This window comes from Microcaecilia unicolor, chromosome 1 (assembly GCF_901765095.1).
Source record: "Microcaecilia unicolor chromosome 1, aMicUni1.1, whole genome shotgun sequence".
NCBI classification, from domain to species: domain Eukaryota; kingdom Metazoa; phylum Chordata; class Amphibia; order Gymnophiona; family Siphonopidae; genus Microcaecilia; species Microcaecilia unicolor.
Window position 1 is genome coordinate 220,739,186 of NC_044031.1, and position 21,521 is coordinate 220,760,706.

The 21,521-nt window shown below is 45.3% G+C and overlaps 1 protein-coding gene and 1 pseudogene across 1 annotated transcript in view; both read left to right on the top strand.

Annotated features, from left to right (window-relative positions):
* The first annotated feature begins 1,034 nt into the window (after window positions 1–1,034).
* BMPER (BMP binding endothelial regulator) overlaps window positions 1,035–21,521 on the top strand; it is a 429,657-nt gene continuing 409,170 nt past the window's right edge. The window contains exons 1-2 of the mRNA XM_030204510.1: window positions 1,035–1,532; window positions 2,571–2,656. Of these exons, the coding sequence (XP_030060370.1) occupies window positions 1,391–1,532; window positions 2,571–2,656 (228 nt within the window). The 5' untranslated portion in view covers window positions 1,035–1,390. The remainder of the gene's footprint in view (window positions 1,533–2,570; window positions 2,657–21,521) is intronic.
* On the top strand, window positions 14,256–14,782 carry LOC115470903 (annotated as a pseudogene).

The following is a 21,521-nucleotide window of genomic DNA, read 5'->3' on the forward strand; positions in this document are numbered from 1 at the left end:
TTATGAGATCCGCTTGATATGGGATTATCACGTTTTCCGAAAAGCTCTCCAAACTTTTCTATTTAAAAAAAGTCTTTGAATTATGAACAGCTCGTTTATTACATTACAAGGGGGGGGGGGTCATGATATCCTGGATGTTATTACTTTTCTCCTACTTATCATGTAATGTCCACTGTTTTTTTTATTTTATTTTTATTTTCTGGAGTGATGTCTCCTTGACTTTTATTGTTATCCGCAACAATTTGAGGGGCAAGAAGTCCTGTGTAATGTAATGTGACGGGGAGGTAGGTTGGGCGAGGAGAGGAAGCTCCGAAAGAGATCCAGACTGGCCACCAATCATTTCTTCCGAACCTTCACCTGCCCGCGTAGGTGAGACAACCTATGGAACTTTGGAAGTCTAAGTGCTTTGAAAATATGCCTCTGTGTGTCTTACCTACACCCCACAGTGTGTCAGGCTGTGTGTGTTGCCTGCCGTCTCTGGCTTCTCAGTTCACGCTTCCTCCTGTCATTGAATGGGAGGCTGCCCTTGACAGCACAATTCCTGAACTCACACTACAGGCGGCTTCCGATTTTAACCCAGAAATCTGGAGGAACACCGATAAAGGTGGTGGCTGTAAAAAAAATGTCTGTAGGGTAAAAAAGAAACAAACCCGAAAGTCAGAGAAAATCGGTAGTCTCCCTTGCAGACTGATCATTTCTTTCACACCCCGATTTCATGGCTCTGAGCTTTTTTCTGCTGCCAACCTCTGCATTGAGGCAGCCACAGTTCTCTCTCCTCCCCCCCCCCCCCCCCATCTAAAGAAAAAACGTGGACATCAAAAGACATGTGAACAGAGGAGACCTGGCTTGACCGATTCAGTTTTAGCAAGCCATTTTTAAAAATCCAGAAATCACAGAAACAGGGCAGGCGGGGGCGAGGATTGTGTGTGTGTGAGAGAGAGGTTAGTTTGGATCTGAGAGATCCAGTGAGAGCCAGCTGTGGGAGGGGGGAGTATTTGAGGGAGTCAGCCACTCTCCTCCTTGTGCTTGTTCTGTGCTGCCACATGTTACTTGAGGTGCAGCCCGGCGTCAACTCCTTGTCAGAAAGGTCTCTGACCTGCCTTCTGTGATGTGTGCTGCTGATGATCGTATCTGTGGTCTCGGGACAGACTGGCTCCTGACACCATCACCGAGCCTGTCTGCATCAGACTGCAGAAGATCTGGGCACGCTTGAGTGTTGAAAAGCAGCAGCAACAACAACAATTAAAAAAGGGGACACTGTAGGAATAAAGCCAAGAATTTTGCTCCAAAGGTTTCTCCAGGAGCAGCGGGGGAGTCTGGAGCCTGCGGTGATTTTTCAAGCTGTGCCTGTCTCCCTCCAGGACCTGGCTGGTATCGGATCCAAGGCACCATGCTGGCCTTTCGCTTCCTCTTCTCCGGGAGCTGCTCTCTGCAAAGCGGGCTCGACTCCCCTGGGATCATCACCTTTACCGGGATCTACCTTCTTCTCAGCACTTGTGTTCGGATGTCCTTGGCTTCCTCAATCCTGACAGGTAAGAGGGAGAAGAAAAAAAGACCTGCCTCTCTCCTTGCCCGATCGTAGCTACTCTTTAGGGTTTGTTTGTTTTTTAATTGGTGGCTCGTGTCAGATGGCAGATTAATGATCGTCTGAGGACGACATTTTCGTACATTTGCTAACAGTAAAAATAAAGACGTATGGTGCCCTCGAGATGAATTAAGTCTATTGTTTTGAGATGTCAGTGTTCAGGCTGCATTCTTACTTTCTCGTAGAAATCCTGAGTTTCATCAAAAGGAGATCAGGATTGCAGGCTGACATGCGTCTTGCTCTGGAGGACATACCTCTGACACCTTTGCTGCATCAGCAAGCGCGATGCTGAGTCACGTTTTTTTTATTTTTATTTTGCAAAAGCACATGGTTAAGTGATTGCAATGGCAGATAATCTAGTTTCGGTCGGGACAGACGAGTTCGAGGAGTTTTATTTCTATGCTTTTTGACAAGGGCTCTGAGCCTGTTCGGCGATCGACACGTTTGTACGGAGCTGTGCAAGGTTTCCCCTCGCTCTTCAGTCTCCCCCCGATCCCCAAAAGACGCAGTTGACAGGGGAGTGAAATTTAAATTCCTGGTCCTCAAAGGCTGTTTAGATTATGGCTCACGGAAGACCCCGCTTTGAACTGAAACAGCGCTTGCTTGCGTGTCTGTTAAACAGTTAATCCTTTGCACTCCCCCGCTCACATGTTAATTCAACACTAGCACTAAATATTCACCGTTAGCATAAGGCTTTTTCTAGATCCCTATTGTGGGTGTAACGGGGGGGGGGGGCACATGCGGCTAATGTCCCTGTTAAAGCGATTGCAGGAGCTGAAAATAAACGTGCACAAGTATCCGGTGCGATGCTGTTTATCGATCCAGCCTCGAGGCATTAGGGCATTAGCCGTTAGTTAAGCCTGCAGGTGTATTTGCTGGCAAGGGTACGTCTTATCTTAAGAATTTACAGCAGGGCACCACTAGCCCCCCCCCCCCCCCCGTAATGAATACTGATATGTTTTCTTTGTTTTGGCTCCCAATTCAGGGTCTGTGGCAAAATGTGAAAACGAAGGAGAGATTCTACAGATCCCATTTATCACAGACAACCCTTGTATAACCTGCGTCTGTCGGGTAAGTGCGAATTTCAGATTCAGGACGAAAGGATATAGGTACAAAGAAGTGCTCCAATAACAAGATTTGGCTTTAATCGGCTGCAGGGTCCTGATAATGTCTGTTCGTATAATACTATTAGTGCTTTCAGTCAAGATGTGAGCTACTTGTAATATTGGCGTCAGATATCACAGCCATATTGCGCGGATAAGGCTACAAAATCCACAAAACCTTCCAAATGTTATACTTTAGGGTATAAGCAGCAGGAAGGGACGGGATGGAAAGTTCAGGGAGAAACATTTCTGGGACTTCATCAATCCCCACCTTCAGGGTCACTAATCTCCTTCATCCAGCTTCTCTAGCTCTTTAATCAGCGCTCCTTCCCGACCGTGACACTACTGCAAGAATTTTTTTTCTCCTGCTTCTGTTGAAATCTACAATAGCCTCATTCTGGCCATCAGTCCGAGGCCACTTGAACAGGTCAGAAAACAGATCGGTAAGCTCACGGGGGAAGGGAAGGTACATGCCAGGTGTCTGTATTCCCCCTGTTACCTTGCATAACATGTTCACTCTCCCCCCACCCCCACCCCCACATCCTCTCAATAGTCTATGCTAAGTATATGCTAAGGGTCGAATATAATTTTTTTCATAAACAAAAATATGGGTGAGAGAACCTGAATTGTATGCCTTCTTGCAACTAAGCTGCGAATTTCTGGATACTCCGGACAGAGGCTTATAGGGAATGATAAAATTTAAGCAGAAAGGAGCTTGGCCTTTGCATAGTCGTCTAATTTTTCAGTAAAAGCAGGAGCCTCTCAGAGAACTGGACTCTTAACTGCTCTAGCATTCTTGCCCAACTCAGAGAGAGTTGATATTTAAAACATCTCGCATTCCAGTTATAATGAGATCTCAGATCTTTTCTAGGTCAGCAGGAGGTGTAGGACAATGTAACTGAAGGATGTGTCCCCCCCCCCCCCCCCCCCTGCCATGATTACACCTTGCAGAGTGCAGCCTTTGCAATGAGATTAGAGGTTAGAAATATTTCGGTCACTGGAGTGTTTCCGAGTGTTTGAAGTACCTTTTATTGCCCAACACGTGCACAGATTAGGTGCAGAAACAAATTCCAGAGAAGGCAATGCACTTTTTGTAAAAGTTAGTCTAATATATAATATGAAAAATACACCGATGTTGGGGAATCAAAATTGCTCTTGAAAGCCGCACTGGGGAACCCGAGGCTTATCTCTCAGATGGTAAGCATTAAGTTGCAAGCAGGGTTTAAAGATGATGAGCGAGACGTTCTTGAAATTCATACTGAGTTACGGTTTACAGCGCAGCAATATTGATGAAACAGACAAAGCACCATTTATCTCGAGCTGCCATGAAATACTTAAATGCTGCAGAGTCTCACAAGCTCATTTAGCCATCGAATGCTGACTTCAAGCTATGTTTTCTAAATATATCTTCATAGGACCTTGCGTACGGTACTAGAGACCTGCAGACGTCAGCATAGTCCAAAGTCCCTGCCCTGCAAGAGTTTCCTTCCATTTGGGGTCGGAAGACACCCACCCCTGGTTGCTCGGTTGAGAGCTAAAGCTTTTTTTGGCAGCGTTTTCAGAGCAGACTCCTGGCTGAATCAGCCCTAGGCAGCAGCTAGAGTGGGGCTTCTGGCTAAGTACATTCTCATTTGCGCTCAGCGCTGCACCCAAAAAGCTTGGCAGGGAAAAGCTGGTAGCAGTTTTTTACGGAGAGGTCTGGGTTCCCTAGGCCACCTGCTGTAAACAAACAAAGGAGAAGAAGAATAAAACATAAACAGAGGCGAACAACGTTTGGTGGTTATCAGAGCTGAAATTAAATTAAGGCTTGAGGCTCTGAAAATCCCACAAGGCAAACTGCATCTATCAGAGGCACCCATCTCCCTATGATCCTGCTCTGGGTGCTTTTGGGGCTCATGTCTTTGATTTATTTATTTATTTATTGCATTTGTATCTCATAGGAGCCAACGTTTCAAAATTATTGGGGGTGCTAAGCCCAGTGGAAATAACCTCTCCCTGGACACATTCATGGATATTCTCTATATTGGGGGTGCTCAAGCACCCACAGGGTCGGCTCCTATGTTGTATCCCTATTTGCAGGCTCAACGTGTCTCCCAACTAAATGGTGCAATGCTGAGGGCTTTTTTTCTCTGAGAACTCAGACATTAGTGTGTTCAAATCTGGACTCATTACTCCTTTTTTTTAAAAAGTTAAAATATTACACTTTCTTCTTCCCCCTTTAAGCTTGTGTCTGCTGACCACATTTATATACTATTTAATGTGTAAAGCTTTTTGGGAGTGTGCAAACAAGCTCTAAACCTTTTGAAAGCTGTGTAACAGGAATTACTACTACTACTACTATTTAACATTTCTAAAGCACTACTAGGGTTACGCAGCGCTGTACAATTTAACATAGAAGGACGGTCCCTGCTCAAAGAGCTTACAATCTAATGGACAAATGGACAGACAGTCAAGTAGGAATAAACTAATAATGGCTGCTGACCGCCAGGGGTTGTTATTAGACACTGAGGGGGAACCTCAGACCCCACTTTAATTACTCTGGCCCAGATGCACAAAACCTAACGAGCCCACAACTTGCGTTTTAAACTGGTTCCAGCCAGTTTAAAACGCAAGTAGCTCACCCCGGGCATGCACTAAGGGCATTTTCCCTGCCACAGTAGCAGGCAACGAAAACGGAATGCAAATGATTGAAAAGCTATTATAATGAGCTGCACTACCGTTTTTCCGATTTCCTTACCGTAGGAACCCTAACGAGATGTCTGACCTCTTGTTAGAGCTCCTTTGAGGGAATCGGAAAGGAAAAGGGCCCCCAAAAAAGGTAAAAAAGAAAAAAAAAAGCAGGGAGCGCATGTGAGGGGCGTCCTTTAAGGACGTACTCTCCCTGCGCTTGTGAGAGACGTCTTTTTTTTCGCAGTTTTTTGCTCTGCCGGCGCTCGTGTTTTCCCCCCCCCTTTTATTTAGTCTTCGCCGCGCCACTTACCCCTCCACAGCGAAATTTTTCTATTTTCCTGGTTGCCGGAGAATCGGGACGTCCCTTTGGATTAGGCTCTTCTTCCTGGTCTCTTCAGCCAATCAGAGCGCGTTTCGCTGACAACAGCCAGCTAAGCCCGCTTTGATTGGCTGAAGAGACCAGGAAGAGGAGCCTAATCTAAAGGGACGTCCCGATTCTCCGACTCAGGTACCGAAGGACTAGAGAATGCAAGTGAGCTACAACGAGTAGGTGTGATTGCAACATATGAAATAATCATAAAAACAATACAGTCAATATTCAGCTGGCAGTGGTCAGCATTTTCTTTTTAATTCTGACTATTGTTGGCTAAATTAGGTCCTGATAATCAATACTGGGCCTTTTCTGGGCACCAGCACTGAATATTGGTGTCTGACCAGACTAGTGCAGCTGCTCAGATTTATACGGGTCTTGGCCGATATTCAGCCAGGACTCGCAACAGGGTATCTGGCCAGGTCCAGACCCCCTCTCATGATTCCAACCCCCCTCCCTCTGCCCTGGAACAACCCCCAGGATCCCCCATCCCTCTCTCCCACCCCCTAGATCTTGAACAGACACCCCCCAGATCCCTCCTCCCACCCCCCAGAACCTGAACAGACCCCCTAGGATCTCTCTTCCCTCCCTTCCACTCCCCCAAAGCCTGAACAGACCCACCCCCAGGATCCCTCTTCCCATCCCCCTCCCTCCCTTTCATTCCCTAGAACATGAACAGATCCCCATAGGATCCTCTCCCTCCCCCAGAATATCAGTAGACCCCTCCACCAGTCCTACCAGCCCATTCCTTGATGGTTTAGTGGAGAATGGGCAGAAGCGAAATACTGCAAGGATGCTGCTAGAGGTTACATGAGCCATTTTGAAGGAGCAGCCATGGTGGGCAGGAGCAAGTGGCATTGTTCCTGCCCATTCTCTGCTAAACCACCAGGGATTGGGCAGGTAGGACCGGGGGGGGGGGGGGTCTGCAGATATTATGGGAAGTGGGAGAAGGGAGGGGGATCTTGGGGGGTCCAGGGGAATGTGAGAGAGGGGGATCCTGGGGAGATCTGTTCATGTTATAGGGGTGGCAGGGAGAAAGGGAGGGCCATCGGAAGGGGGAGCCTGCTCATTTTTCAGAAGGGTGATCAGAAGGGAGGGCTGTTCATATTCTGAGGTGTGGATAAGAGACGGGGGGGGGGGGGGGGATTTGTACGTGTTCCAGGGGTAGGAGAGAGGGAGAGTGATCTTGGGGGGGGGGGTGTCTGTTCATATTTCAGGGAGGTGAGAGGGAGGGAGGGTCATTAGAAGGGGAGCCTGTCCATGTTTCGGGGAGTAGGAGGAAGGAAGGGGGATTGGAATACTTCAGGTCAATATTCCGTGCCAGCATCCACATAGTGCAGACATAGTTAAGACTGCCTTTTGTGTGGTCCTATATGTCCATTTAGCCATGCAGTCACTGGCACTAAATACTGCCCACACCTACTTAACTGCTGGCTCCACCCCGACTCTGCAGCCTGATACAGAAATGCCCTATTAAGTGCTGCTGAATCTCAGTGGCTGCCCTGCAAAGTACGATTAAAACAGGTAGGAGCTTCTGCTGCCTTCTTATATCATTTTGAATATTGACCCCACTAATAATAATAATGAAAAGCAACAGATTAAACAATTAAAATGAAAAGCATTTTAGGATAGATGACCTCTGCTAACCTAGAGTTACACAGGAGAAGTAACTCAGAGCTCCATCAAACCATGAGGGTTGGTGAAAGCTTTCTGCACTTGGTTTTATAAGTGCTGAAAGGTGTCTAATAAATTAAGAAGCAGGTTTTTTAGCCATGGAATATCCAAATCCAAAAATCAGGAAAAGGTATGAAGACAGACAGGGAGCAGAAACTGCGGCAGCTGCAGAGGAGGGGCATAGAGGGGCAGTGTGGACTGGTGTTCACTGGAACTTGCTGTCTGGTCGTTGACAATCTAATAAGCAGCTAACTTTTAATAGCCCAGCCTTTATTTTAATGATTAAAAACAAAGATACATGTAACTATGAATGGAAGCCAAAGGCACAGCTACCCCAGTATAAAAATATGTATTGCATACTGTATAAGGAAAACATAGCATCCACTTAGCATTGCTTAAATGCTTGAGCTGAGTTTCATTGGAGGCCTGATGAGAGCCTTTGAAGGATGATCACAGTGACAGTGGCAGGGGAGAGCAGAAATGTGTAATTTCAGCCTCATTTATCATCATCTGTGGAGACCCCAGAGAACTGGAGCATCTCGCCTGGAGCAAAGGGGAGGGGGAGGGGGGAACCTGAGAATAGTCCGTTCATTGCCTAGTGATGTGTTTTAGCTTTAAAGTAAGCCGGGGAGAGCCTTTCAGCCTAGGAGTTCAAAGGGATAGGACAGAAGTGTCTCTCTTTCCCTTAATTACAACAAACTGGGTGAGTACATCCTACATTACAAGCAGACACCTAATGATGGCCTGCTTAACAGGAACTCATTTTTCATTGAGTAGACCTGCAGCTAAATAGCTCTCCTCTTATCATGTGGCCCAGGTTTGATTAGCTGGTGCTGTTTTGATCTTAGAGCAGCAGGACTGTCCATTAGATGATTTTTTTTTTCTTCTGTTCTCACTGATTAGGAATGAAGGAAGTTGTCTGGGCATTTTGGCAACAGTGAAGTCCTGCTTGTTATGTAAACCTCTTCTCTCTCAGGGGGTCTTGAAGGCAGACTCAAATGGATAGTCACTCTGGGGGGTCTTTTACTAAAGCTTAGCTCCAGTTATCTGCAGCAGGACCCATAGGAATAACATGAACCCTGCTGCAGATAACTTGAGCTAAGCTTTAGTAAAAGGCCCTCTCTATCTGTTGCTGTGATGTGTGCAGTGGTTTTTAGATCAAACAGTTTTCAGAGGATTCAGGATAATGTGTAGATTAATCTGGTTCTTGGAAAGGATAAAATGTTGTTATCTATTGGCATAGATAGTCTTTCAGGCTTATTTTCGAAAGAGAAGGACGCCCATCTTTCAACACAAATCGGAAGATGGGCGTCCTTCTCACAGGGTCACCCAAATCGGTATAATCGAAAGCCGATTTTGGGCATCCACAACTGCTTTCTGTCACGAGGACAACCAAAGCTCACAGGAGTATGTCAGAGGCGTAGCAAAGGCGGGACTTGGACGTGCCTAACACATGGACGTCCTCGACCCATAATGGAAAAAAAGGGCGTCCCTCATGAGCACTTGGACGACTTTACCTGGTCCTGTTTTTCTTATGACCAAGCCACAAAAAGGTGCCCAAACTGACCAGATGACCACCGGAGAGAATCGGGGATGACCTCCCCTTACTCCCCCAGTAGTCACTAACCCCCTCCCACCCTCAAAAAAATCTTTAAAAATATTTTCTGCCAGCCTCTGTGCCAGCCTCAAATGTCATATTCAGGTCCATCACAGCAGTATGTAGTTCCCTGGAGCAGTTTTAGTGAAGTGCACTTCAGACAGGCAGACCCAGGCCCATCCCCCCCTACCTGTTATGTTTGTGGTGGTAAATGTGAGCCCTCCAAAACCCACCACAAACCCACTGTACCCACATCTAGGAGCCCCCCTTCACCCATAAGGGCTATGATAGTGGTGTACAGTTGTGGGGGAAGTGGGGTTGGGGGGGGGGGTTGGGGGGGTTGGGGAGCTCAGCACACAAGGTAAGAGAGCTGTGTACCTGGGAGCATTTTATGAAGTCCACTGCAGTGCCCCCTACTGTGGTGTGCAAAAAATCCACATCCAGCTGACACTGGATATTCCACCCACCATTCTTTTCCAGTTAAGTGATTGTGCCTCCTGAAGATGCATATTGACCCGCCTTCTTGTTATCTAGCTAGGTCACATGTCCAGTCAGCTTTTAATGGCAGGGCAGCTGTAATCTATGCCCACCTTGCCCTCCATCTAGGCATTTCCACAACATCAAGATAACTGTTCTAGACCCAAAGTTCTTTAGCTAAGTTAATACAAAGCTGCCTTTGTACAAATTGCTTCAGGATGCTTCTTTGGCTCGGGTGCTGCTGCCATGAACTGGGGCATTGAAGCCTACTCTGGGCCACCCCAGACATCATAGTGTAATTAAACAAGTTCCTGCTGAGCCCTGGTCCCAAAATCATGTCAGTTAAGATGTTCTTCAAGAGACTCCTACGAATTGTTGAGGAGCAGGTCCTGTGGTAAAACAGGATGGAGGGATGATCCTACCTCAAATTCACCAGGATGTGAGGATCCACCCGCTAGTGCCAAATATAGTGACCTCTGGGAAGGCATATCCACAGCCCAATCTGCCGTTTAACCACGTTAAAGCTGCGAGCTAGATGTCAAACCACATTATTACTATGCTGGAAGATGTGCATAGACAATTCAAATGGCCATTCATGGCAATGAGATATATGCAAGAAAACACGCATGGATTGTTGCCTCAAATGAAGGACCATGACGTCTGGTATAGAAGCATAGCAGGTTTTTGATATCAGGGGGAGCAGAACATTTGTAAAATAGGTGCCAGTAAGAGGCTGAAGGGCTGAGCTACTAGGCACCACTTCATCCAAAATCTATTTGGTAGAACAGTCACTCCCCTTGTATCCCATCTAGCTGTGCCTCTGGTCTGGTGGGTAGTAAGAAATTGTGATACAGATATCTGGAGAGGAGGTGAAAATTCCTGGTTCAAGAACAATTAAAGGATACTAGCATGGCTGCTAAGATTATTATGCAAATTGAGCCAAGAGAACAGGCTAGGCACCACATATGGGAGGGCAGATGGAGCAAGGAAAACCACAGCCTTTTATTTTCAATTTTGCAGGCTAAATGCCTGCTCTGCCTCAATCCCAAGCCCCCAAGCAATCAGGAACGTAAGAATAACCATACTGGGTCAACGTTAGCCCATCTAGCCCAGTATCCTGCTTCAATTCAGGTCATAAGTACAGGCAGAAATCCAAATAGTGGCAACATTCCATACTACCAATCCCATGGCAAGCAGTAGCTTCCCCGTGTCTGTCTCGATAGCAGACTATAGACTTTTCCTGCAGGAACTTGCCAAACCTTTTTTAAACCCAGGTACGCTAACTGCTGTTACTACATTCTCCTGCAAAGAGTTCCAGAGATTAACTATTTGTTGAGTGAAAAAATATTTCCTCCTATTTGTTTTAAAAGTATTTCCATGTAACTTCCTCGAGTGTCCCCTAGTCTTTGCACTTTTTGAAAGCGTAAAAAATCGATTCACTTCTACTCATTCTACACCACTCAGGATTTTGTAGACCTCAATCATATCTCCCCCTCACCCATCTCTTTTCTAAGCTGAAGAGTTGTAACCTCTTTAGCCTTTCTTCATACAAGAGGAGTTCCATCCCCTTTATTTTGGTTGCTCTTCTTTGAACCTTTTCTAATTCCACTATATCTTTTCTGAGATCTGGTGGCCAGAATTGAATGCAATACTCAAGGTGAGGTTGTACCATGGAGCAATACAGAGGCATTATGGTATTTTCAGCACTGGGAAGGGAGGAGGATGGGCTCAGCATGATGGTACAGCAGATGATGGCATTTCCTCATGGCCTGTGGCCACATTAACTCATGCCACACACCATGCGACCTGTGGATCTCTCTATAACAAATGAAATTATGAAAACAGCAACAACAAAAAGATCCAAATAAATGAAAACCAAAATAAAACACAATTTTCCAGTGCACGCCTTTGTGACATGGGTCACTGTTGATTGGTCAGCTGTGGCCATTGCATACATGTGTTTTGGTTCCAAGAAAAGTTCAACATTCTAAAATCAAAGAAAGACCTTCAGTACGGTTTCCCGGATAATCTTTGGCATAGTAAATAAAGTCAATAATGATTAGACTTCCCATTTGTTTTCAGCTTTTCCCTATTCTTGTATCTATTTGTGCCACCTTCTGATCTATATTTGGCTGTCATAAAATCAAGAGCTAGGATTACCACTGTCTACATGCACTTGCTTGTTTTAGAGTGCTATGAGCCTGATTCCTTTTTATTCCCCCAGAGACACAAAGTAAGAGATTTATGCTTCAAGCAAGAGCTAGGTGAACAGTAAAGTATTCCCATTCTGTTTCGTTATACAGCCTTGAAATAGCACATCTTTTTGGCCACAAATTTAATTTCCTGCAACTTCAGGGAGGTGAAGGAAAATTCCACAGCTCTACCACAAACTGCCTGGTTGCTGGGTAGCTGGCATATTCAAGAACAGGCAGGGAGGATGGGGAGGGGGGAATCCTTTCACTGGCTTGCTGAAGACAAGAGTGGGTAAGGGAGCAGACGGAGAGAAGAGAGACTTTATATAAAGGGCAATAAAGAGAGTGATGGGGAGAAAAGTTAAGAGCTAAGAGGATGGAGAAGAAGAGCTAGAAATGAATGAGGAGAGAGAGAGAAAAGGTGGGATTAGAAAGGAGAAGCAAAATGGTGGAAGAAGAAACATAAAGATAGACAATGAATTAGGATGGCAACAAGGAACATTAGGTAAAGAGGAGGTGAAATCTTGCATACTGTAGAAAATTGCCCCAACTCTCTTACTGAGTTAAACATAAATTTTGCTAGATTACAACTCTAGGATTTCTATTTCTCCAAGGCTTGAATGCAGCTTGATCCCTCATAGAGCAAAACTAGTACTGAATTGTTGATCTCAGAAAAAGTCACCTCTCCCATATTTAGGGGCCCTTTTATAAAGCTGCAGTATAAAGTGACCTTAGTGCGCCATTGCGTGGGTTTTTCCCACACGCTGTTTATTTTTACCACTGCAGTAGGATGGCCGATTGTCCTGTTTTTTCTATTAATGGCCATGCATTAGCACATGGTCATTAAAAAAGATTAGCATGTGAGCCCTTACTACCACCTATTTTGTAGGCATTAAGGGCTCACATGCTAATCATGTCCTAATGTGCCAAAACCTGGTCCTGGAGACACCCCAGCCAGTCAGGTTTTCAGGATATCCACAATGAATATTCATGAGAGAGATTTGCAAGCAGTGGGGGAGGGGAGAGAGAGTTGAAGGAGCGATACTGAATCTGTGGGGAGGGGCAGAGAGGGAGATTGGGCAGGGGTTGGGAACAGAAGACAGAGGTGCAGGACTAAAGGGGGGAGGGAGAGATGCTGGACCCACGGGGGTGGGGGGAGAGAGGGAGGAAGCAATGTGTGTGTGTGTGTGTGTGGGGGGGGGGGGGGGCGTGCTGATACAAGCTGGCTCAAGGCACCACAATCCTTTGAGCTGGCCCTACAAAGGGTTTTCTAATATTTGGGTTTAAATGCAAGTTCTGATGAGGAGAAAGGAATAGTTCAGGATGTCATGCTTGGTTCTCTTTATTGCATACAGCATTCAGGAGAAGACACAACTGTATTTATTTATTTTTTTGGCTTGGTTGAAGAGGATGGGTCTAAAAAAAAAAAGCCAGAGATAATGAGCTGTGGGGGGAGTTGTGCTGGAGAAATTACAATGCTATGTTTACATTCATGTTTATTAGATTCTTGATACATACCATCTTTCAGTGGACCAACCAAAGCGGTTTACATATTACCTACAGGTACTTTCTCTGTCCCTAGTGGGCTCACAATAAGTTTTGTACCTGGGGCAATGGAGGGTTAAGTGATTTTCCCAGGGGCATAAGGAGCTGCAGTGGGAATCAAACCCTGCTCCCCTGATTCTCAGCTTACTGCTAAAATTTTATTGGCAGTTGGAGTTGCTCACACATACATCTACAGATGTGTTGGAGTGCTAGTTCAACCATAAATATTGGTATGGCAAAAACAGTGCACAAAATATAGCTGCCGCTAATACAGACCCATGTGTGCAGCATGATTTTCCCTCTTAACACACATTTTCTGTACTCAGCTTGTGTACATATTATTTGATTACTACCTTAAGCCCAATTTATTTTATGCATGTGTTAGAAAACCTTACACTGAACTTTTGCACAAATGTATAGCTTTTTGCATCAGTCCCTGAGAAGGCTCAGTGAGTATAAATGGCTCTCCTTTATTTTTTATGACACAATTTACTCCAGTGTTTCAAGAAGAAGCCCATACCCAGTACCAGAACTCTGAATCATAACCACAAAAAAGTCTTTCCTTACTTCCTGTGCTTTCAGTAGGGCTGCACATTAAATGCGTTAATGACAGGTCTTTCACCCTCATCTAGCATTGCTCCATTTCCCTCCCCACCGTAATTTACCTGCTGCTTCTCTCATCCGCTGCAGTGCTCAAGGCAGGTTGCTTCTCTCACCTGCCTGAAGCCTTTCTGCAGTGTCCTGCCTCCTCAGACAGAACTTCCTGTTTCCAGGTGGGATTCTACAAAGAGGTTTTGGGCAGGTGAGAGAAGCAGTGTGCCTTCAGTGCTGCTGTGCTAAAGGCAAAGTTGGAGGGCCGAGAGGGACAGGTGTAGGAGAATGCTGCAGCGGCGCTGTCTCCCGGCTCAGCTCGACATGCTGGCGGTTGTTGCAACTGTGTGTTTGGTTCCAAGAAAGGCTGGAGGCTGTGACTGTCTGAGCTGTTAGAAGGAGGAGGAAGTGACCAGTACAGGCATCGAGTAAAGCCAGTCCTAGAGACAAGATGGCTGAACCCATCAGACCGCAGAACAAAGTGTTCCAGACGGGAGATAGTCTGTACCTAGTGCTAGGGCTAGAGAAAGGGGCTTCACAGGATCATATCAAGAAGGCATCCAGACAAAAAACTTGACAACCCTGATGCAGCAGAAAAGTTTAAAGAGATCAACAATTCCAATGCCACCCTGAATAATGAGAACAAGAGGAAGATTTACAATGAGTATGTCTCCATGGGGCTGTATGTGGCTAACTAGTTTGGTTTGGTGAAGATAGTGTCAAGTACTACTTCGATGTCCAAGTGGTGATGCAAGGCCCTGGTGATCTGCTGTGGCCTTCTCATGTGCTGCTGTTGCTTCTTCTGCTTTGAACACTGCAAACACCTTGATAGGGATGATTCATACAAATATGTGGACCCTGAAGATTTGGAGGCACAGATCTGAGCTGAGGAGGAAGGTGGTGGACCCAAGAGAGCACAGCCGACCACCAGTCCTGTATACACCACTGCTGGAAAGCAGGCATAGTCCTAACACTAGACCACCATACGAAGTTAAGTTCAGTCTAGGCCCGTAGCAGTCACAACAGAATCCCATCCTATTCTCTTCAAACCAGAAGGCTAACTAGATGAATGAGGAGGGGAGGGGGTGCTGCAGGAGTACGGAGAGGGCTAAGCAGAGAAGGAGGAAGAAAATTGGAAGAAAATTGAATGTGAAAGATGGATATAGGGCAGGAAGTGAAGACAGAGAAAAACAAGAAACAGTGAATAGAGAGGAGGCCCTGGAAACAGAGTTGAGAGCAGAGGGAAGCAGAACCAGAGTCAGGGAAAGATAAAACCACCAGACAACAAAAATAAATGATTTTATTTTTAGTTTAGTAATTAAAATATTTCAGTTTTGAGAATTTACATCTGCTATCTATATATTGCAGTGTATAGGAAGAAAAGTGAGGGGGTGGTTTATGCAATATAACAGTGTGATTAAACTTTTTAATCACGATCAATTGTGCGATTAAAACTCTTGATCGATGTAAAGCCCTAGTTTTAACAGAATTTTATGAAAACATGAAAAGGACTTCAGACATATAGAAAAGAGAGCTACATGGGAATGGGGATCACTGGAATCCTGCAGACTCTATGGAATTCCTGTGGGGATGGAAGAAGTTGCTACGGGATTTCCTATAGTCAAAATCTCTGGTGATACCAGAATGAGGCTTGAATTGCACTGAGTAAGGCAATTGGAGCACAAGAATGAGGTTTGGAATGCACTGAGAGAGGCAATTGGAGCACTGGAATGAAGTCTGGAATGTCAGGTTTTCAGGATATCTACAATGAATATTCATGAGACAATGTCCAGAGAGGCAGCTGGGACACCAAGGCTTGGCACACTCATTAGCTGTGTGATCCCCCATTATAATGGAGATTAGTAAGGTTTGGTATGTGGATTGTGGAACTCTCCAGAATCTCTATGGGAGAGGATTTGAGGTATGAAAGGTGTGATGATCCAGCCCAAGACCTGTTTCTTTATGCTTTGTCAACAATGCTCTACCTAAGGTAGTTGACACCCGGGACTGGTCATTTTTAACCCTCCCCCCCCAAAAAAAATCCAGTACTAGGCATACCAAGAATACAAAACACTCAGGACCTATAGAGCAATTCTAGCATACCATAAGCAGTCATTTCTACAAGTCACACAAGGAAAAGGAAAGCATCTTAAACACTATAGCACTAGAACATCAATTCACCTATTGTAAAACAAAATCAGACAGAATAGTACAGATCGTCAATCCTGCACAGTCAATGCCAACTGAAAGCCATGTCTTTTTCACAAACACAGATACACCCTAATCCACTATAGAATAAGTAATAATAAACTTCCTATTTAGACAAAAATTAAACTGAACCCCCAAGATGCCAGACTCTGCATACAATGCAATACCACAGAAACAGAAAATGCCCCTTAATGCTGTGCAAAATATAAAGACAGCAGATGTAAATTTGAAAAAACTAACAAATACCAATCACTACTTTACAAATTAACAAATAGAAATAAAACAAATATAGAAAATAAAACAGCCTCTATGGAATTCCTGTGGGGATGGAAGAAGTTGCTACGGGATTTCCTATAGTCAAAATCTCTGGTGATACCAGAATGAGGCTTGAATTGCACTGAGTAAGGCAATTGGAGCACAAGAATGAGGCTTGGAATGCACTGAGAGAGGCAATTGGAGCACTAGAATGAAGTCTGGAATGTCAGGTTTTCAGGATATCTACAATGAATATTCATGAGACAATGTCCAGAGAGGCAGCTGGGACACCAAGGCTTGGCACACTCATTAGCAGATGTAAATTTGAAAAAACTAACAAATACCAATCACTACTTTACAAATTAACAAATAGAAATAAAACAAATATAGAAAATAAAACAATACCATTTTATTGGACTAATACATTTAGCTTTCAAAGGCCAAAACCTCCTTCCTCAGGTCAATACAGTATAGTGCTGTTACAGTATCCTATCCTGACCTGAGGAAGGGGGTTTTGTTCTCTGAAAGTTAGTCAAAATGTATTAAAATTAGTCCAATAAAAAGTTTACCTTATTTAAATGTTCTATTTATAAACATTTATTAACACATGGCCCCATTCTCCCTCCTGCCCCAGGCATGGCCCCATTCTCCCTCCTGCCCCCTTCTCAGACCCCAGTTCCAGGCCCCTTCTCCCATCTGATCCCCCCTCCCAGACCCAGGCCCCTTCTCCCATCTGAGCCCCCCCAGACCCAGTCCCAGTCCTCTTCTCCCATCTGAGCCCCCAGTCCCCTTCTCCCATCTGAGCCCCCCCCAGACCCAGTTCCCTTATCTCATCTGAGCCCTCCCGACCCAGTCCTCTTCTCCCATCTGAGCCCCCCCAGACCCAGTTCCTTTCTCCCATCTGAGCCTCCCTTACCCAGTCCCCACCTGCCTACCAGCTCCATCGACAGACGACCCCCTTCTCCTGCCACCCGGCCGGCACCCAGCCTTTAAAAAAAAATCTGTGAAACGCCTTGCGTCTGCTGCTGTAAATGAAGCAAATCGCCTCGTCACGTTGGCCCTTCCCTCACTGTGTCCCGCCCTCGCGGAAATAGGAAGTTACATCAGAGGGCGGGAAACAGTGAGGGAAAGGCCGACGCGACGAGGCGATTTGCTTCATTTACAGCAGCAGACGGGAGGCATTTCACAAATTTTTTTTAAGGCTGGGTGCCGGCCGGGTGGCAGGAGAAGAGGGCCATCTGTCAACGGAGCTGGTGGTAGGCAGGTGGGGACTGCGGCACCAGCGGAGCACCCTCCCCCCACCTGCTGACACCCGGGGCGGACTGCCCCCACCGCCCGGCCCTTGGTACGCCACTGACCAGCACTCTTCCATTTTCTAGTCCTATCAAACAATCCAGCATTTGTAATATCCACCAAAGGTCTTTAGAAAGACCATTACATTTCACTTTGTAAAGATCCTCCTCTGAAGATCAAGATTGTCTGACACGTTTATCAAGACTCCTTTGAAGAGTCTTTTGGTACCGAAACATGGTACCACGTTGAGTCATCCTATATTAAAATTTGCTGTTCATTCTCAGCATCTTTGGTCTATTTTGAAGAGCTTAATTCTATTCCCACTCTTTGTTTTTCCATGAGGTTGCCAGTGCCACACCTGGCCATTTCAGGATTTGAAATTGAGCCCTTTGATTTTTAGTCTGCTGCTCTAACCTTTAGGCTACTCCTCTGCCCTGCCCTGGATATTAATGCTGCTTTATTATGACAGGTTTACTACAGTATGAAAGTCTGGAATATGTTTGTTTTTTTGTAGTTTGGCTGCTCGAGCTCTGTTCCTTTTATGTAAAGTTTGTGACATAATCATAGAATGTATGCACATTCTATAATTATGTTACAGTTTTTCTCCTGAGATGGCAACCCTACTGCTGAGAGTTGGTTGTAGAGGGGCGTGGCTCAGGGAAGGGTGTGACAGTAGGTGTGGCAAGGAGCTTGGGGTGGGGCATAAGGGCAGGGCAAGGGAGTGACAAGGGCAGAACATGGAGCAGGACAGGTGTTGGGTTTTTTTTTGTCAAGAAGTTGGCAGCCCTAGATGGAATGGATCTTAGTGGGTTCGGGTGGGTATGGGTTAGATTCCAGTTGAGACTGGTGAATTTTCTGTCCCTGTGCAACTCTGTAATATAGTGGGGGCAGGTGAAGGCAGAATAAGCACTTATACATTTTTTTTTTTGGGGGGGGGTAGGTAGTAAGGTGTGTTAAGGCTATAATACATGTTATTTGCCCCTCAATGCATTAAGGGGCCCTTTCACTAAAGCTTAGTGTACGCTAACGGAATTATGTTTATGTTGTAACCCACTTAGACATATTGGATAAATGGGATATAAATTTGATAAATATCTAAATAAATAATAAATCAATGTGGAACTCTATTCCTTTATTTTTAAAACAGGAGTCTAATATTTTTTTTTCCGGAAAATGTTGAAGACATATAGGAAGTTTGTTCTGCGAATAATTTGATGTTTTGTACTTTTGCATCATGGAATTCCTAGACGATGTCTGATTAAATTTCTTTTGTAAGCTGCATTGAACTTCAATTGGCAAATGTGGGTTATAAGTTTCCTATAACATTTATGTTAGTAAAAGGGCCTCTAAATAGCACTTACATGGAACGTGAGGACAGTGCCTGGCAGATTTTTACAGTCTGTGTCCTGTAAATGACAAGACGGATTTGGGTAGGCTGGAGTGGGCTTTGACAGCAACTCCGGTAATTGGAACATAAGGATAGAGCCGGGCGGACTTCTACTGTCTATGTCCCAGAAACACCAAAGAAAGACCAGGATCAAGTATATAAAATATGTCCATTGTTGATTTAATCTTGAATTGAGAATGAATGTGACTTGGGCAGACTGGATGGACCATTCAGGTCTTTATCTGCCGTCACTTACTTTGTTACTATGTTTCTATGTATGTTACTATGCTATATTATCATAACACATGTGAGTTTAGGTTACCATGAGAAATGAGATGCAAAGCATGAAAATGCAAACAAACCTACTTATTATGTAAATTTAATAACACAGCTTATGCTGAACACCACAAGTTGTGTTATTCTAGGAAAGTAATGCCAGCTTTCACCAGCTTAAAGCTGGCATTATTTTTCCTTCCTGCGGGGATTGGATTGCTATTATGTGTGACCTGATGTTTCCAGGTGGCATCTTAAAGGGGTTGGTGTGCAAAACAAGAAGCTACCCCCCCCCTTCTCCTCTTTAACTCTCCCAAAAATACCCCTGCACTCTCCCGAAATATATGCTGCCAAGCCCCCACCCTCACTTGTCAACAAAGACCTGTAGCTTACCATACCACTGTAGGCTTCACTTGCTTACCTAAGGTATCCCTGGTGGTCAAGGGAGTTCTGAGCAGAAGAAATTCCCAGTCACTCCCACTCCTGCTGGTGTCAGCTTCAAAATGGTAGCTTGACTCTAGTGGTAGTACCACAGGACTACCATTAGAGGTTGCCAACACCACTTTGAACCTGGTACCAACAGGGACAGAGGAGAAGTGACTAAGAGTTGCTTTTGCCTGGAACTCTTTGCCACCAGGGATGCTTAAGTAGGCCCAGGAGGCCTGTGGTGGGTGGAGGGGTGGGATGATAGAGGTCTTTGTTGACTTTGAGGGACAGAGTGGAGGGGTGGAGCAGCTTTTTTTGTTTCATGTGCCGGCCCCTTTAAGATGCTGCCTGAGAGCATCAAGTAGTGTATTAGAGACTGGATGCTCCAGGCAGGATGAATAATGCAACTTGCAAGTTTATTGCAATCTGTGTTATGTATGTACTTCTGGAGTCGCTAGCCTTTGGTATCTCAGTAGTGCAGGTTAGTAACTCCCACTGTAACTAAGGTGTTTTAAAAGGCTAGCCAACTTTTACCGCACTTTAGTAACTACCCCCTTAGTGGTAATATTTGGCTACTAAATATATTTACTGCCAGCATGGTCACCAGACGATGCTAGTTAAGGGGTCCTTTTACAAAACTGCGGTAAAAAGTGGCCTGTGCCTAGTGTGGGCGCATCTTTTAGGCGCACGCTGGGCCATTTTTTAAATCGTCTGGGGAAAAAGGCTATTTTTTTAATGGGCCGGGAAATGGTCCTGTGCTAATATTAAAACTAGCGCACGCCTATTAACAGCCTGAGCCCTTACCACCACCCATTGACCTAGTGGTAAGGGCTCACGTGCTACCCATGTGGTAACCACCTTTTCACTGTTGCCTTTTAGCTCCCTAGCCACTACTCAGTTGCCCTCCCCTTGTCCCTTCCTTCCTTTTCACCCATTACTTCCCTCACCCGTAACTGTCTTGTCTGTCTGTATTATTTAGATTGTAAGCTCTTTTGAGCAGGGACTGTCTCTTTTTATCAGGTGTTCAGCGCTGCGTGTATCTGGTAGCGCTGTACAAATGCTAATAATAATAATCATGCAGCACACACCAACATGGGCACGCTGCCGGTTACCACCAGGAAGGCCCCTCATGGTAGAAAATAGAAAATAATTTTCTACCACGGGATTCAGCGTGTGCCAAAAGCAGAATTACCGCCGGGTGCACATGCTACCCTGGTGGTAGATCCGATTGGGTGCGTGCTATCCACAGCTTTGTAAAAGGGTCCCTTAATGCAGGGCGTTGTTAAAGATACAAATAACATTAAGTGCTGTCCACTGCCACCGAAAATGAGGCCCACTGACTTGGGTACAAATTTGTCTTTCATATTCTACTATGAAATAAAGGTGGGCGAAAGAGATCAAACAGAAAGTGGAGGAGTGGAGTGGAGGAGTGGCCTAGTGGTTAGGGTGGTGGACTTTGGTCCTAGGGAACTGAGTTCAATTCCCACTTCAGGCACAGGCAGCTCCTTGTGACTCTGGGCAAGTCACTTAACCCTCCATTGCCTCCCACATTGAGCCTGCCATGAGTGGGAAAGCGCGGGGTACAAATGTAACAAAAAATAAAGGTAAAGCATGGGAGAGGGACTGAAAAATATGGTTAAGAATAGAGACAGTAGATAGGATAATTTGATGGAAGGCAGACAGGAGGGGGGAGTGCAAGGTTTGCTGAAGAAGTTGAAAAAAAAAAAAAGAGCGGGACAGGACACATAAAACAGTAGGTAAGGTCATGGGAGACATCCCCAACAAAACATGTGAATTGTTTTCCATTTTGCACACTCACCCAAATTACCTTGGGGCCTGGTATCCATATTCCTCCCAAATATAAACTCCCAACGC